The sequence below is a fragment of the Amblyomma mixtum genome, chromosome 7 (genome assembly GCF_055824585.1).
Source record: "Amblyomma mixtum isolate Tamu chromosome 7, ASM5582458v1, whole genome shotgun sequence".
Lineage (NCBI taxonomy): Eukaryota > Metazoa > Arthropoda > Arachnida > Ixodida > Ixodidae > Amblyomma > Amblyomma mixtum.
In genome coordinates this window covers 40,005,406-40,023,664 of record NC_143018.1, presented here as the reverse complement: position 1 = coordinate 40,023,664, position 18,259 = coordinate 40,005,406, and the positions used below count along the sequence as shown (strand labels likewise).

Below are 18,259 nucleotides of genomic sequence, written 5' to 3'. Positions count from 1 at the left end.
GATAGTGGATTGGTTGGTTTACGACGTTTGTTGTCCGAAAGCGACCCAAGCTATAAGGGAAGCTGTAGTGGAGGGCGCCGGTTAATTTCGACCGCGTAGAATTCTTGAATGTGCACTGACATCGCGCAGTACACGGGCCTCTAGCATTTCGCCTCCACCAAACTGCTACCGTCGCGGCCGATACAACCCGCGTCTTTCGGGTCAGAAGCTGAGCACCACAACCTCTGAGCCTCCGCGTCGGCAGACCCCAAAAAGGAACGTGCTGCAAGGTCAAAGCGTAAAATTAGTCGCTTGCGTTTTTGGTAAAGGTTGTTCTTGCGAGAACTCTCCTAGCTAGCGTGTCATGCTCCCAGATTCTTAGATATTCGTTATTGTACTGCGAAAGTACATTGACAAAATGGAAATGCTGGCCAGTTAGCCTTGAGATGCGCGAAGAATGTTTGTCTGTTTGCATGGTATATTATATAGCTTTCTTGAGCAGAGTGACGACTCGAGGTGATCCCTAAAGGAGCACTCAAGCTGCAGATTCCAGTGGATCCTCATTGCTTCATCCCGAGAAAAGTGCTGTGAGCAGATCGGGATAGAAATATTTTTTTTTCTCAAGTGGTATCGTTCGAGTCATGCGGTTTTTCAAAAGAAATTTATAGCTTGAAAGCTTTATTTAGAAGCTCCTAAGGATTTTATGGAATTATTTTGTGCTTCCTAAGTAAGGCTGCTGAATCTTCCTCCAAAATGCCAGACTGATTCTCGCTTTACTGGTTTGGTTTGGTTTATGGGGTTTAACGTCCCAAAGCAACTAAGGCTATGAGAGACGCCGTAGTGGAAGGCTCCGGAAATTTCGACCACCTGGGGTTCTTTAACGTGCACTGACAACGCACAGTACACGGGCCTCTAGAATTTCTCCTCCAAAGAAATTCTAGCCGCCGCGGCCGGGATCGAACCCGCGTCTTTCGGGTTAGCAGCCGAGCACCATAACCGCTTAGCCACCGCGGCGGCCCTCTCGCTTTACTGATTGCGCTATAGCTTTCTGTTGGAGGACCAATCTCAGTTTGAAATTTTTGTTTGCTACAAGACTGTGCTTTGCTTTTCGAATGCCAATACGAAGGTTGGAAACGCGCTCAAAAATAAAAATCTATAGCATGCATAATAAGATTTGTCCAAACAATGTAAGCGTGTCTTCTTTCTCAAAGGTCAAGTGTAAAAAGTATAATGCCACTCTTTGTGCACATAACAAAACCTTTTTGTGGGAGAAGATTGAGAATGTTGTCTTGCAAAAGCCACCTGGTTTCACCGTAACCAAGCTTCTCCAAACTTCTGATTGGTAGAGGGGCTCCTGATTTCTCAGCACCGGGAAATTTTAAGCTCTGAGGATTAGAATGTCGAGTACCTTCCATTGAATTATCATATGGGATTTCTTGGTTGAGGAGGAATCAGGATAAAGGAAAGGACATTCTATTATTTACTAAACGAATTATCAAAACTGTTCTAACTCTTGAATGAATGACCTTATAAGCCACTAATCAGTACGCGTAAGTATGCCTGTTCTTACTGCTCAAGTGACGTGCAGAGCATATTCGAAAGCACCTTTTCTAAATAAAACAGCGTACCTGCTTGCTGTATCCCCGCAGACTTCTTCATCTCATCCGCCCGCCTAACTTTCTGGCGCCTCCTGATACGCTTGCCTTCTCTTGGAATCCACTCGGATCCGTTACCCTTAAGGACCAGCGGTTATCTTGCCTTCGCATTACATTCCCTGCCCAAGCCCATTTCTTCCTCTTGGTTTCGACTAGGATGTAGTGGGCGTAGTCAGACTGATGATGACCTGTTTTCTGAACCACACAAGCGGTGTGAACTGTGATACGCGGTGGGCAAGTGAGAACCAAAATCCAACGGTGCTTTCTCAGGGTGTAATTGACGTCTAAAAGATTGCTATGAGCTGCCTTTCTCGCTGTAACCTCATCGCAGTGCAACCCGGTATTTTAAAATACCAAAATTTATAATGGCAAAGAAAAACGTTGCGGACGGAACGTGTGCCATCTGATAGAGAGCTCTCAGTACTGATACCAAGTTGTCGGCCGGTTTTTATCAGTGTTTGTGAATTCAGAGTTCTTCGGTGGTTCAGTGTCGAGGGTGCTTAACTAATGAGCCGCAGGACCTGGGTCGGATCCTTACCCCATTTTGATGCTGGCAAAACTGAAAAGGTGCCCTTGCAATGTCAGAGCATGGGGGTTGGAATTATTCTTCCGCCCATCACTACGGCGTCTCTCCTCTTTTTTATTTCACTCGCTCTTTCATCGCTTCCTTAGCTGTACGGTTGAGGTGCCCATCGGAAAATGAAACTGGTACAGCGCCCGCCGTTTGCTCAAGAACAATTTTTTTTTAGAACTAGCGCGAACACACAGAAGCAAGTCGTCTATCAAAGCGCTGGCGTCCTTTTCCATTTACATAATGGTTTCTATCAACCACGCAATAAAAAAATGGGACGGGGACTGTGATGAATACAGAACGGTAAGACGGGGTTTTTAATACTTAATCTGAAACCGGGCGACTTCTCTCTTTTGCTTTACACTTTTTATTGATGCTTATGGGTACTGCAATTTGTTGCAGGACAAAGCGCTATTTACTTCTATGTAGCGGGCCTGTAGCGTGACGGTAACGTCACAGACGCAGACACCAAATATTCGCATTGCTGTGCACACTGTGGTAGTGGTTGCCTTAATAGACTCGAATCATAAAATCCTCATATGGGATTTATCCTCAATTTATTAAAGAAGCAATTTGTTGTGTAAGTCAAACCTGTTTGGGCAGTTAGCGAGTGATGAAGGAAGCTAAAAGTTTTTAAGAAAGAAAACAGATTCGACATAAATGTGCGCTGTTCCACGTGCATTTACTGCTTATTTTTGCGATGCGCGAAGATTTTTTGGGCAGCTGTCAGAATGCTGGCCCATTGACCCACCCATGGTGTTTCGTCAACCCAATTTTGTTATTGAGCAGGCAAGGAAATATGCCATTTCTGTCGTGATTGTTTACTTGTGTATTTAGTCTTTCACGTCTATAAACAGGGTCAGTAGCCATTGAATTGAACTTAATAAAGAAGAAACTGGCGCACCCTTATGTAAGTGATCGGTTTCTTTCATATTTGTAAAAACCACACGTCGTGCAGGGATATTTAGATATTATTCTCGCGCATTATCTTTTCAGGTATGAGTTTACTGAAATCCAGCATTATTATCCGAAATTCTTCACGACAATAACACGTTTGAAACTTTACTCCTCACAAACGCTCGTCCCTTGCCTTTCGTTTTGTAGCCATGTTGGAAAGTAGCACATCGACCAAATCGTTAGCGTCAAAAAAGTTGGTCAAGAAAGAATCCTTCCACAAAGGCTTGTGGGCTAGAGAAGGGTGGCGGAGGAGGAGTTCCAAGGTATCGTTGAGTGCGTCTTGTCAACGTTGTGTTATCGGCTTGTGCCAAAGCCATTGCGGTGCTCTGGAATAGGCGCCTCTGTCTACCTTGCACAATGCTTGGATATACCACTCTGAAGCCAGACGTCCGTCGCACGACTGTGGATGGAAGAAAGAAATGTTTTGAGATGTACTCAAAGACGAATTTCGATAGGCCGCTTAATTACGCGCTCTAAGCAGCGCTCAGTAGACATAGCGCAAAGCCACATGAGGCAACCCCAGCCAACTGATAATTGCTGTCCGGTACTCATGCTAGGCCAAGAAAGTCAAAGTCGAAGTTAGCAAGTGTCCAAATCCTTCCAGGGAAACGGTACGAGTGGTGGCTCCTTGCGTCTTATTAGCTCGCACTGTGGTCTAAGTACGCTGCCTAATTGGGGCGCCTTTTATGTGAGGCATTTCTGCTACCTCGTCAGTGCCGAAGGAGGGTCGATGCACTCGAGGTATTTCGTATCTCCTATGAAAGAAAAGGTGACAGGCACAGACGCATTCAAGTGCTTTGTACTTTGATGAAATGTGTTCTTCGAAGGAGCCCAAAAGGGCTCCTTGTATAAAGACGAGCTTGTGATTTAGAAAACGCTTCATTGAAGAGATAATGGACATCACAGCTAGCAGCATTCTTGTGGGCCAAAAAGAACAGCAGTCTTCGAGGGAGTCGAACATCGCTGCAAAGCGGATGACAGCGACCGACAGTTACCAGTGTTTGGTGCAGTTTATCAAACTGTGAGAGCTTGTTATTACGCCTAACAGCCGCTAGACGTGCTGGAGTTGTTTTAATTGATTGTCCTTCATGTATTCCGTCTCTAATATGATTGCCATCTTTTTCTTAAAGCTGCTTACAACAACTTAAGCTGTACAGGGCTGAACAGCGTCTTTCCTGCATCGTGCAACAGTTTCTTCACTCATGCGACGTTATCACTAAAGACAGGATTTCAGAAGCCTGTTTTTACTTCCTGTCGTGTGAGCTTAATTTTATATATGGAGCGTACATTAGGCTAATAAATCGAGGCTTATCAAAGTCTTCCACCATGTCCACAGTTTCCTCCTTCAGACATCGGAGCTTACTGATACGTGTTGAATCATCATTGGGGAAGGAGCCTATATTTTGGGAGTTCTCAAACCTTGAAATATTTTATCCCACTTTCAGGTACTTTAATTACAGGTGCACAGCCGTTACGCGATCTACAGTCTGCGGGGATCGATTATTCCTGAAAATGTTCATTTTCTGCTTGAGTTTCGGCACTCCGGCCATAGTGCGTAGAAGCAAGGCGTGTAAGCAGCACATAAAAATTTTTGAGTACGCAGCGTGCTCATGCTGGAATACTTAGTATTAGAAGATTTGGCTTGGTTATTGGGGTTTAACGTCCCAAAGCGACTCAGGCTACGAGAGACGCCGTAGTGGAGGGCTCCAGAAATTTCGACCCTCTGGGGTTCTTTAACGTGCACTGACATCGCATAGTACACGGGAGTATAGAATTTTGCCTCAATCGAAATTCGGCCGCCGCGGCCGAGATCGCATCCGCGTCTTTCGGGTCAGCAGCCGAGCGCCGTAACCACTGTGCCACCGCGGCGGGGTTTAGTATTAGAACAGTCTCGGAAATTAAATATCCCATACGGCGATACTGAAAAAAAATTGCTATATTGTCTGCATATAGAGCTAGCCCTGCGGAGCGCAAAATTTCAACTTTAAAGCAAGGATAGGCCGCCGACTGTATACCGGATATTACGGCACATAACTAAAAGACGTAAAAAGCAGCCGTACGGTGCCTAAACTCCTGCTTCTACCTCACTGGAAAAAAAAGGTAACTTTCTCACTGCAGCCGCCACGGTGGCTCAGGGGGTATGGTGCTCGAAAGCTGACCCGAAAGACGCAGGTTCGATCCCGGCCGCGGCAGTCGAATCTCAATGGAGGGAAAATTCCAGAGGCCCGTGTGCTGTGCGATGCCAGTGCACGTTAAAGAACCCAAGGTGGTCGAAATTTCCGGCTGCCCTTAACTACGGAGTCCCTCATAGCCTGAGTCGCTTTGGGACGTTAAACCCCCTATAAACTATAAAGCTCTCTTACTGCAGCGACCAGCAAACACAGCTCTCTAGAAATATAGATCACGTAATCCTAACCACCTTATTATTTACTTCCCTAAGTCATTTTACGGCGTCATATTACTCGGTGCTGATGTTACTCTGTCCTGACGACCTACTCGCAGGTCCGGATAAAACTTGCTGGGAGCATTGGACTCTCTTGGGATGCGCAATAAATAACTGCTGTCCTCGTCAGGCTCATAGCTGAAAAATTTGCAACCAGCATGTGTTTCTTCCTTGTAGAGAACGATCGATTACTGAAGCTCAAAAGCGTTTGGAGGTTTTCTCGTGGGCAGCTTGATCCCAATCCCGGTATTTGCGTGTCTGTTCGTACACTTTAATGAAAACCATCAATATCTGACCCTTGTTTTCAGCGTACAAGGTTGTTTCCAGTGACAGCAGGTACTATTTTTAACTCATAAACAAGTACGTGGGGCTTCTCCATTGCTGTGATCTAAATTTTTACTGCGATGTATTGCGAAGCTAAGGATATGTCACCTTTTAGGATAGCGTTCTATGCTGTCGTGAACACTCTTTCGAATCGCATATATTTACTGGTTGAACGCGAACCACACTTCATTATTGCATATAAGGCGCAAACATTTTCTGTGAAGACAGGAGGCAATAAAAATCTAATTTCTGCTGTAGAAACAGATGATGACACCATTGAGAGTGACCAAGTGTGTTTTTTTTTTCTGAGCTGAACTATATCTATCGAAAAACTCAAATTCTTGATCTGCATGCAAATATGTGTTTCACGGTGGTTATGGTAAATAGTCCCACAAGAGCTACGTAGTGATAACCTGATGGCTCTGCGCAATAATGAAGGAGTAAAAAATACAAAAGCATATTATATAGCGCGAGTATAGACAGATACATTGCACGAAAGTTTCACCATAAAATCAAATATAAGGTTGGGAGCAACACGGTGCTAATTCATGCCCGTTGCGTTCCTAAAGTGCGGTTTCAAGTTCCCATTTCTCGCGTTCTACCAGAGCTGAAATATTGATTTCCCTATCACACCCACCTACACTCAAATTTGAGCACAGGCGGCCGACAAAGAGGTTCAACTGCGCGAAAACCTTCCCCTAAAAATACATTACAGCTCATTCTTTACACAGAACTTCAGGGAGAATAGTGCTCCTGGATGCTCGCTGTAATAGCACACACTACCAGGCTACTAAATATTGAAGAGAGACGCCTGATGAATCGCTCCTTTTTCTGATCTCTCATTTCTGCTGCATGCAATCGACAAAAATGGTAGTCACCACCAGGTCATAGCCAATTCCAGTTCTTCTTCTTCTTCTTCACCTCTTTATAATGGCACATACCCACGTGGGGGGATTGGCCAAGGTATAGTGGTATACATAAGGAAATTTTCATAGGATTACGACAAAATATCGGAGCCAAACGTGAATGGTTTGCTCTTCGTCCTCGTCTTTAGCGCTGTTTATTATTTATGTGATTATTGCTAGTGTTATGCGCCTGTCCATTAGCAAACCAGTAAAGCGCTATTTTCTCCGTCTCTCTATATTGTATTGCTTCCATATTTATTCAATCTCCTCTGGTGTCAATCTTTAAGTGTGAAAAGATGAAAACTAGGGTGAAAAATACTTAAACAAGTGAAACCAACGAATAAGTGCAGATCTTAATGTCCTCTCACGTCTTCTTCCTTTTTAGTTGTTGTTTCTCTGGCTTTATAGTGTAAGCCAGCACAGGCTGATTTTCTTCTTTTTGATCCATTCGACACTCATATCTACTTCAGTATGCCGCAACATCGGGAGTGGACATCATATGTTCAGAGCTCCACTGGGTTGCTTTTAGTGAAATGCTGCGACGTGTAATCAGGGATTGGCGCATTTCGTTGCAAACACTTCTTTGTTCGGGGGGAGGGAGAGTGGAGGGGTGAGTTTTAAAGTCACGCTTGCCGCCGCAATAAAAAGAAATTATTCTCGATGCATGCGCATTTTCTTCTGGGTTCCCCTGTAGAAGACGAAGCTATCAATTATGCGCGGGTTGTCGTCCTCGATACTCACGAGACAGTAGAAGAAGAAGAGGATTACGGAGGCGCCCGAGCAGTTCGAACTGTCCCAGCTGACATGGCGAAAGATAAGAAAAACACGGGCAAGGGTGGCAGCCAAGACTCCAACAAGCCTTCGAGCAAGGCTCCCAGCAAGGCTCCCAGCAAGGCCGTGAGCAAGACTTCGCCCAAGGCTCCAAGTAAGACCACGAGCAAAGCTTCGAGCAAGGCTTCGAGCAATGCTCCGGTGAAGGGTGCGAGCAAAGCTCAGAGTAAGGCCCCGAGCAAAGCACCTAGCAAGGTCGCGAGCAAGGCCCCGAGCAAGGCTCCCAGCAAAGCTTCGAGCAAGGCTCCAACCAAGGCCTCAAGCATTGCTCCGATCAGGAGTCCGAGCAGGGCTACCAGCAAGGCTGGCAGCAAGGCGGCCAGCAAAGCTCCCAGCAAGATTCCAAGCAGAGCTCCCAGCAAGATGACACAGCGGTAAGGTAGCACTATTTTCCTATCACAATTGCATTTTCTGTTACGGAGAGCGGAAGGAGCACTACCGAACCTATTGCATGCCCCGAGTAATGTCTTAACTAGCTTTACAAGGGACTTCATTCGTAATAATAAACAATTTCATGAATGTTCACCTATCGTCGTCTAGAATATTTCAGGTGGAACCTAAATTGTAAGCTATAAAATGGGTTCATTTTTCTCCAGTCACGCTAAGGAGGTAGAATAAGCCTAAGCGAGTTCAACAGAGGGGCAACCTCAAAGGCGCAAAGGAAGGGTGGGGATGGAGGCTGCGATGCTACTGCTATACTTTCTGACACGAAAGATGGCAAAAAGTGACGAGATTTTTTTTTTAGATTTCGTTGGTATCAAAGTGCTGAAAATCAACACGCATTGCACGAAATTTTGGAGAGGCCTCCGGCCTTGCTACATTTCTTATCTTGTGAGAGGACCAATAAAGCTCTTAGAATTAAAGAAGACACCAGTGAAAGGTTAGGCCTTAACTTCAAAGAAACATGGTGGTGGTAGTGGTGAAAAACATTTATATTGCAATAAATATTTACAGAGAGGTGATTGGGGTAGGCGCTATTGGCCCTTTCCCCTAACAAAACTAGGTGGAGCCCCTATTCCGGGGCCCCATTGGCAAGCAACGCCGCCCGCGTCCGGTGAACCAAGGCCTTTTGGGTCTTTAGGTCCCGACAGCCGAGCAGGGCCGCCTCCCAGTCCTCTCTGGTGGGGTTGGGGTTGGGGGGGATGGATGGGTTTGATTGACACGCCCAAACCATGTGGAAGGTGTCAGCCACCTCCCCACAGAACTGGCACGTGCCATAAAAGGATGCGTTGAAATGTTTAAGTACCGCCGGGCACAGTACAGTGTTAGTAAGAATTTTGATGAGGAGGCTCTCGTCAGCGCGATCCAGTCCCTTACAAGGGGCCGGGTAGCGCCGGTGCTCCTCCTTGTAGTAATCGGTGATGTGTTTGAATGTAAGGGCCAGATTGTCTGATTGGGAGTAGGCGCCCAAGGACAGGGAGATAGCCCGGGGAGAGAGTGCGCGGGCGACCTGATCGGCCTGTTCGTTTCCCTGGAGGCCCTGGTGACAGGGGGCCCAAATCAGGTTGCGTGGAGTTGGATCTTCGCATCGGCAGCTATATTCCAATATGCGCCAGGCAAGCGGGGGAGCCCAGCCCAACTCATAGTTCTGACAGGCCCCTCGCGAGTCGGTGATGATGTGTTTCGACTTGGGAGTAGTGAGAGCAAGAGCAATGGCAATCTCCTCCGCGTGTGTTGCGCTGTAGGCTTTGAAAGTGAGCCCGTTGACTGTGTTTGTGTTGTGTACGACTGCGGCCGTGTACCACACCCCGTGGTGTGGGCCGGCAACGTCCACGTAATACACATGTTGTTGGTTACCATAGTATCGCGCCAACGCTTCCGCGCGCGCCTGGCGACGACCGCTATGGTCTTCTCTGGACATGTTGCGGGGAAGGGGTCGGACCCGGAGGGCGCGTCTCCAGGGTTCTGGCACTCTCTCCCTTTCCTCAATATGGTAGTCATGTTTGATGTGTAGCCGGTCCAAGAGGCGGCGACCGGACGTAGTCTGTGCAAGACGCGTGTATTGGTTGATTAAGTGGGCTTCTCGAAGCTCCCGGAATGTGTTTACCACGCCCAAGGCCAGAAGTCGCTGGTTGGACGTGGTGACCGGGAGGTCGAGAGCCCGCTTGATGACTTTCCGGTGGATGACCTCCAGTTGGTCATCATCATGTTTGCGCAGGTGCAAGTAAGGGGTTGAGTAGAGGATTCTACTCGTTACGAAAGCATGGGCAAGCCGCAGTGCATCCTTGCTTCGTAATCCGCCCCGCTTGTTGGAGACCCGGCGGACCATGCGGCCCACCTGGTCTCCCACCGTGCGAAGTTTGGCTAGGGTGGTGTCGACTCTGCGTTGGTGGTGTATGAAGAGACCAAGGACGCGGATCTCCTTGGACTCCCGGATCGGTCCCGAGGGGAGACTGATGCAAAGGGGAGTTGTTTCCCGAGGGGAGGGACGTATGTGCACAAATTCTGATTTAGATGGGGCGCACTGGAGTCCGCAGTAGGCCGCGTAGTCGTCGACTAGGGTCGCCGCTGCTTGCAGGCAGGATTCCATGTGGCCCAGGTTACCTTGCGTGGCCCAGATTGTAATGTCATCCGCATAAAGAGCGTGATGTATCGCGGGCAAAGAGGACAATTGGGAGGGAAGATGAAGCATTGCCAAATTGAAGAGGAGGGGAGACAGGACCGCGCCTTGAGGTGTTCCCCTCGAGCCGATGGTGTATGGCCCGTGTTCCGCATCTTGTATGCGTATGTAGGCTTGACGGTCTGTAAGAAATTGTTTTATGTAGTTGAATGTTTTGTGGCCACAGTTGGTGCCACTGAGGTGGTCCAGGATTACTTCGTGTTTGACGTTGTCGAATGCGCCTTTAAGATCCAAGGCCAGGACCACCTTGTCGTTGTGGGGACATTCGACAGGATCTAAGATGTCGTGGTGAATCTGCAGAAGTATATCCTGTGCAGACTTGTGAGGGCGAAAACCGAACATGGTGTCCGCGAAAGTGTGCTGTGTTTCGAGAAAATCGGAGAGTCTGTCGCGCACCATCGTCTCCATCAGCTTGCCGACACAAGACGTGAGGGAGATGGGGCGAAGGTTCTCCACATCAATAGGTTTGCCGGCCTTCGGAATAAAGGTCACGAGAGCCGATTTCCAATCGAGAGGGAGAGGAGTCTCTCCGTCCCAAATGCTATTGATGTATTTGAGAACATGGTGCGGTATCCGAGGCTACTGAGAGTGTATTTTTTTTAGGAAATGAAATAGCGCAGTAACTGTCTCATTCCTCGATCGACACCTCAACTTCGCCGTGAAGGAAGAAAGGTGGGAGTGAAAGAAGAGAGAAATTGAAGCCGTAGTGGGGGGCTCCGGAATAATTTCGACTACCTAGGGGTCTCTAATGGACACTGACATCGGCAGCACACGGGCGCCTTTTGGGTTTTCGTAAAAGGCGGGAATAAAATATACTAGTAAATTGGTTTTTGAGGACAGGAAATGGTGCAGTACCTGTCTCACATATCTCTATGGACACCTGAATCGCGCCGTAAGGGAAGGGAGGAAGGTTGGAGAGAAAGACGAAAGAGAGAAAGAGGTGCCGTAGTGGAGGTCTCGAATAATTTCGACCACCTGGGGATCTTTAACGTGCACTAACATAGCATAGCACTCGGCCGCCTCTTGCGTTTTGCCTCCAGCGAAACGCGGCCGCCGTGGTCGGGTTCGAACCCGGGTACTCCGGCTCGGTAGACGAGCGCCTTACCTCTGAGCTACCGCGGCGGGTATTATGGTCCTTATAAGGAAAGCCTGGCATCTTTGGCGGTTTAAAAGCTTGGTGTAAGAGAGTGAAAAACTCTGAACTACTCCTCAACTGCTCCTCGCTTGAGTCCCAAAGGGCTCTGGTGAAACGGGCTAGAGACGGGGCCTCGTCATGCGGTGTCCCGGACTAGGGACGCCGACCATGTAGCGGGGCCACTCTGTGGCTCCCAAACTCTTTTTCACAATATAAAAGTTTTCACCACCACCACCACCACCACCACCGATGAGGGAAATGGATGGAAACTAGCCATCGCATTGCAGGTAATTGAACTCGACGCACAAAATGAATTGCCAAATCGAAACTTTAATCGTCGTTGGTGCAAATGAACTCAGTTCAACACAAATGAGTCGCGCAATAGGAATAAGAATGCTAAAGCATACCCCTCTCTATCAATCGAACATATCGCCTGTCTCTTTTTTAATCCTGCCAGTTTTAAAACTCGTATAAAGAATCCTTTCATTATTTGCGGCCATTTTCTTGGTGTTTGTGGCTTGTTGCGCTGCCTGTCAGCTTAGCAATATCGTTTAGTCTGCCCCCTGCAACATTTAGTTGTTCACCATATCAATGTTTTGAATATCTTTGGGCAGTTTACCTAGATGCCGAATGTGGCCTGACAACTCGCCAAAGAAAAAAAGTCAAGTAGAAGACTTACCAAAAGAGAGTAGCACACATCACATACGCAATGCTTTGGGACCTTTTTGTTCTCTTAAAGCACCGTTTTTTCTGTAGTTTTGTATTTTTCTCTCCGAGATCTCAGCGCCATCGTGTTTCAACTGAACAATATCGGACTCATCCAGTTTCTAACACTGGTGCACTACAATCCACCCACTTTTAGTACTTTCATCCAATACCAATGTCTGATGTCCATTGATTTTCATGGGGTTTAACGTCGCCAGGCGATTCAGGCTAAGAGGGACGACGTAGTGTTGGTTCCCCACTTGTAGTGCTTTAACGTCGACTGACATCATACAGAACACAAGCCTCTGGCATTTCGTCTTCATCAAAGTGCTCCCGTCGTGGCCGGTATCGAACCCGCGTCTTACGGGTCAGCAGCCGAGCACCATTACCACTAAGCCACCGCAGCGTCTTACAGTGAATATGACACATAGACCAAGATACTTTTCTGCAACGGGTACGGTGAAAAATTTCATAATCGCTTGCGTGCACACTCGGCCACTGACATGCAGGACCACACAGAAAGGGGAAGCCGGCCGCATGCTTTGGCCCAAGGCAACGGCCGCTGCCGCCAAGGCTGCTGCGTCCAGGGCTCTTTCCAGGGCGGCCTCTAAAGCCGGCAGTAAGGAAGGCTTCGGCAAATCAAGTGCCAAGAAATCCGCCAAACCAACCGTCACCACTAAGACGTCCTCGTCCAAGTCGACTGCGTCTTCGAAGCCGCCTGGTAGGTTTCGCTCTTGGCGAAGGATGGCTAAAGATAATAAATTCATATAATTTGGTCTAAGAAGTGACAGTGATCCAATGGACGCCTTAAGAGTGCATTGATACTGAGAAAGCGAGATACCGTAGAGGATCGATGGCTTCGCATTAATTTTCGAACGCCTTGGTCTCTATTGCGCACAGACATCGAGCGGCACGCAGGTGAATTCACGCATCTTGCATCAAAATGCGGCTGCCGCTAAAGGGATTTGATAGGCAAGATGTCACGCTTAGCAGCGCAAAGCCATATCTAGGAAGTAAATGTGAAAACCGCTGGAAAAGGGAGGTTTCTACTGTTCATGGCTTTTTTAACACCTCCCCGTCTGCCTTTATTAAGTATACTTGAAGACCAGATGGTAACACATTCAAACGACGAAAAAGCGGTCAAGACACAGTATGGAGGTAGGCGACAGCACAGAGAGGTATTTCCACTGTGGTACTGACACCTTGTCAAGGAAGGTGTCCAGGAAAACGCCAACTTCTTTCATTGTGCCTTTCTCTGGGAGTTGATTGGGCAGGCAGTTCCAGCGCAATTCGGTCGACTTCAGCGTTGTGCATTGAAAACCATGTCATCCATCGCCTCCAACCCAATGGCCCAAGACAAAACTTTTGAAAGCACAAATTTCGAAGCCAAACATTGAAAAATCCGACTTTTCTCTAGCACTCACAGAATCTTCTCCGGTAATCTTCCCCAGGAGTCGCAGCGTCATATTATTCATAACATTTTCCTCAGCAATGATAGCATTTTCGACGTGCACTGCTAGGTTCTATGCCACTTGCCTGCAAAGCCACACCTGTCCCTACGATTTTTCGTGCATGTTTGGAGTGTTTAGACGTTGTGTTGGCTATTCAAAACGGGCTTCAAAATCCACGAGGCGAAATGCTCGAGACAAGTCCGATACTTCAATGCTTGGCTTCGAAATTTATGCTTTCAGTGGTTCGGCGTTGGATCCTCGGGTTGGAGGTGATGGCGGGGCTTTGAACGCACAACACGGCAGGCGGCCGAATTTCTCTGGAATTGATAACGCAATAAACTCCCAAATAAACCCAGAAGAAAATAAGTTGGCGATGTCGCGGCCACCTTTCTCGGCAACGTGCCAGCTCCATTCGATCTATCTCCTACTCGGCTTTGTTGTGCAGACCTAAGGGTACATAACATGCTGAAACTCGCCCAGGGTGTTTGGCATCGAAACGGCCCATCAAAGACAAGAAGTAATAGACAGTTCCCTTGAATACAAGAGAAAACTTCAAAGTTGAGCAATTGTGGCATCGAATCAGCGCACCTTAGAACCATTTGCTGCCTGTAAAGTGCTTAAGCATTCGTTGTACACCATATCTGTGCTCGAATTATAGGAAAACCTGATAATGAAAAGTGCTATGTTAGTGGACTTTCATCATAGCAGTCGTAGGTCCAGTATATTGGGCTCCGACGCTCCAGAGGCGTCTTCAGAATCTGAATCGGTCTCGAGCGACAAATTCCTGACAGAAAACTTTCAGAAAAAGTTACCGGTTCATATGCAGTAAAAATTCATAATCTGAGAACGCCTTCTTCAAGCTGCTCGATAATAATTTCCTCTCAGAACTATGGTCGAAAAGAGGACGTCTTGCACAATGCCAGGAGGTTAACAGGAACGTGCAACTGTGTACAGGATTGTTGTTCACAAACCCTACGTAAACACAGGGAAAACCTTGCTTTGGAATGGCGAAGAAAAATCGCATGCATTATTTTCATAAAAATTGTGCCCAACTATCCACCTGGTTAAATTAATAAAAAGACTAGATCGAAAACGAAAGTTTTTTGAAGGTTTAAGCTTGAAAAGTTACATACACTTATTGCTTGCGTTCATTTCCCTCTTCCAGGTGCAAAGGCTGGCGCGAAGAAAGCCGGCCCTGAAGATGGATGGAAAGGAAAATCCTTGTCCAAGGCGGTCTCGAAAGTTGCACCGAAGGCGGCACCATAACCGGCACCTAAACCAGCTCCCAAGGCTGCGCCAAAGGCACCGCAGAATGCGCCGCCCAAGAAGTCTGCTCCGCCGGCCAAGCCGGATATGAAGGCGGCTTCGTCGCCGACTTCCAAGACGTCTTCGAAGCCAGTCTCGACGTCAATTTCGGAATCGGGCTCCCACGAGTCCGGAACGGAGACGGAGAACACCAAGAAGAAGGACTCCGGTGAGGACGAAGGCAGCGAGGAGGAGGAGGAGAAGCCGAAGAAGGGCAAGAAGGACGCAGAGGAAGCGAAGGGAGAAGGAGGCGAGGGAAAGGAGGAAGAAGAAGAGGAAGAGGAGGAGGGCATCTACATGAGCACCACAGAGTTTGAAGCCTACCTAGCACGGTGAGAGCTTGCCACTCTGCATACATTCATGGAAGAACGCGCTGGAAGAACACACGAGAAACGAAAAGACACATGCAACACAAGCGCTCTTTCCGGGGCTCTTTTACCATGAATCAATACCACTTGCCAAGTTCGCAGCCTTCATTACTGCATACATTCCGGCCGTACATGGACAAAACCTTTGAGCAAACTGAAGTGTCCACATCAATTGATTACTGTATTCTAATCGCACAGAAGTCGGTTAATCTTCGAAGGAGAGACTAAACGGTGCAAAAACAAAACTAGTATAATCTAGTATAAAACTAGTATAAACTATTATAATGCATGCGTTGCTCCCATAAGCCGTTTTCACTAACAGAACGCGATGCGTGTATTGTCAGATGCAATGTGGTTTGCCGTAAAGTGCCGTCCACATTCATGACCTCCAAGCACTGATATTTCGGAACAGGGAAATACTACTCTTCTAGGCTTTTTTTCTAGCCTTAAAAAAGCTGCTCAGGAGAAGAAATTACAAACGATAAAAGTTGGGCGCATCTGAGCTGATTGAATGAGCGAAACGTCAAAATTTTTATCGCGTTCACTGTATAATTTCTTAGCGAAGTAACGTAGCTGTCTGCAGGCCATAGGATGTTTTTGCTTAGCGCTCCATTTCTAGGTTTTATTATAGTACTTTTTGATTGCACATCTCTAAGGTTAGGGCGCAGCGAACTTCAGTTAAAGTTGACTATCATGGAGCTTTATACGACCTAGACGTAAAATCAATGTCACAGGGGTTGACTTAGAGGAGAGGCTTCCGATTTTCGATTTACATTTTTAAGAAGAAATATGTCTCTCGCGTTCGAACCACCATCTGGGGGAAGATGAAAATTCAGATGAGTTAATTTTAACAAGAAAAAATTATCTTTTTTGACAGAGTCACTCAAAAGAAAAAAAAGGACATTTCCAGAAGCTCGGCCGCTTTTATTGGGGCTGTGAATGCTGGGAAGTATGGGATGATAGCCAACAGGCATTTAAGAAGATTGGTTTGGTTTTGTGGGGTTTAACGTCCCAAAGCGACTAAGGCTATGAGAGACACCGTAGTGAAGGGCTCCGGAAATTTCGACCACCTGGGGTTCTTTAACGTGCACTGACATCGCACAGTACACGGGCCTCTAGAATTTCTCCTCCAAAGAAATTCATAGTGTGGGTGAAGACTACCGGTATGATTTACGAATCGATATAACCAAGGAGAGAAAGCACTTTATTGCATAGGGACTTTACTCGGACCATCATGCCATGGTCCGAGTCCAGTTGGTCCAAATAATGAATTCGCATTCTGTACATTCCTGGTAATATAAAATATTTTAGAAGCACTCGTTCCAAGACAAAGGGATCTCATTGAAATGGTTTCAGTAACTGGACACTGCTCGGAATTTTCTCGGGTTGGGCTTGGATAATCAACGGCTGATGATTGGCGAAGTCGGCGATACGTTGACTGGACACGTCTGCCAAAAGTCGTCTGCCAATTAATGGCCGGCTTAAGGCCAACGTCAATCCTGATGTTCTGGCCAGGCTACGTGACCGATCTCAGTCCGAGGAGTTTAAGTTGGCCAGATTGCTCACGTTGAACTTCGGCCAACCGCAATTCGGCCATTTGGGTCCAAATATTACTGACAAAACAATTTCTACGCTCGCCTTGACTAGGTCCCACTTTCATAGAAATGGGGGGGGGGGGGGGGGTAGCAAACAATCCAGACCCACATAGTAATATCGTGTGCTAAGCGCCATGGGGCACGTGGTGATATCACCTAAAATGACGGCACTCTTAGAAATTTTTTGAACCTATGAAGGCACCCAAGAGTTTCCTTCCAACACATGTGAGCAGGTCGCGTCACAGTTTCTTACGTTTCGCGGCGTTCGCAGGCGGGACATGATCCGGGACATCGGCAAGTGCGTCGTCATTGTGGTCATGACCTTCTGCGTGGCCTACCTGCTCCATGTGTGGCGGCTGAAGGACAAGGAGCGCTTCGGCACCGGCATCGTCACCGAGAGGCCCACAACTGCCTTCACCGTGCCGGAAGAGAACCTGTCGATGATCGCGTCCTTCGGCATGCAGGAATTCGGCGACGAGCAGGAGGCCACGGAAATCTCCGACGCTATCGAAGGCTTCCAGCCCTAGTAATTGTCCGCATGCCGTTCCACCCCGGCATGTTAGCATTTTTGGCTATCCTTCGACGCAGCTGAGGACGTTAGCCCAACTCTCCAAATCGAACACTGAGCCTCCAAAGGACTAGTTGATCAAGATCCTACACCCTTAGGCCGTTTATGTAGCGTTTTTGGTTATCAATTCCTGACATGCGAGATTTTACTTCATGGAAACAGACCCGACGTCTCTTTTCGTCTAAGACAGTATAATTTCGTCAGCCACTTACTCCGTATCCAGAATCATATTCTATTTTTGAACGTTAAAGATCTCTAGTGGAGCTTTCCATAAGTAATGTGCCGCTATGGCGAATTCAGCTCCGGCTATGCTTGAAGAAAGTGTGACTCAGCAGCCTGCTATTGCTGAGTGGCCTGCCGACGAAAAAGCTGCTAAGTGTTAAGGATGGTGCAGACTGTGGAAGCTCTGATCGTTTGTTCTGTTCAGCACTTCTGATTTTCTTGAGCGTTCATCGCAAGTTTGCAGCTTTGCGATTATGTAACTCGAAATAACAGTGAATCTTTTTTTTTTAAACGAAACTCGGCATCTGCACAGCTGTTTGTATGATGCGCGTTGTCCTGCGTTTAGGTAATTGTTTCTTCAAACTAATGCTTATTTTGCATGGCTGTGTGCAAAACGCGAGTTAGCGCGCGACTATCTACTGCAAAATGACACACTGAAATATATTCCAATGAGCAGAGTTAGGTATCAGCGCCTGTGTCTCGTCTCCCATTTCTGCGTCCTTCGTGAAGGTAGCGCTGTTTTCGTTGTCATGGAAAACCAACTAGCTGGTGATGTGTTCTTCAAATCAGAATCGAAGACTAATTATGCGCGGATCAAAAGTTAAAAATTCGCAATAGTCAATGC

General features: G+C 47.2%; 1 protein-coding gene and 1 pseudogene across 1 annotated transcript in view; one reads left to right on the top strand and one right to left on the bottom strand.

Moving 5' to 3' along the window:
• The window catches only part of LOC149335756 (uncharacterized), a 30,293-nt gene extending 27,333 nt beyond the window's left edge, over window positions 1-2,960 (bottom strand). Inside the window, exon 1 of the mRNA XM_089554001.1 lies at window positions 2,957-2,960. Coding sequence (XP_089410127.1) covers window positions 2,957-2,960 — 4 coding nt within the window. The remainder of the gene's footprint in view (window positions 1-2,956) is intronic.
• Window positions 2,961-7,638: 4,678 nt separating this feature from the next.
• LOC149335755 (uncharacterized) lies at window positions 7,639-17,371 on the top strand (annotated as a pseudogene).
• Window positions 17,372-18,259: the final 888 nt, after the last annotated feature.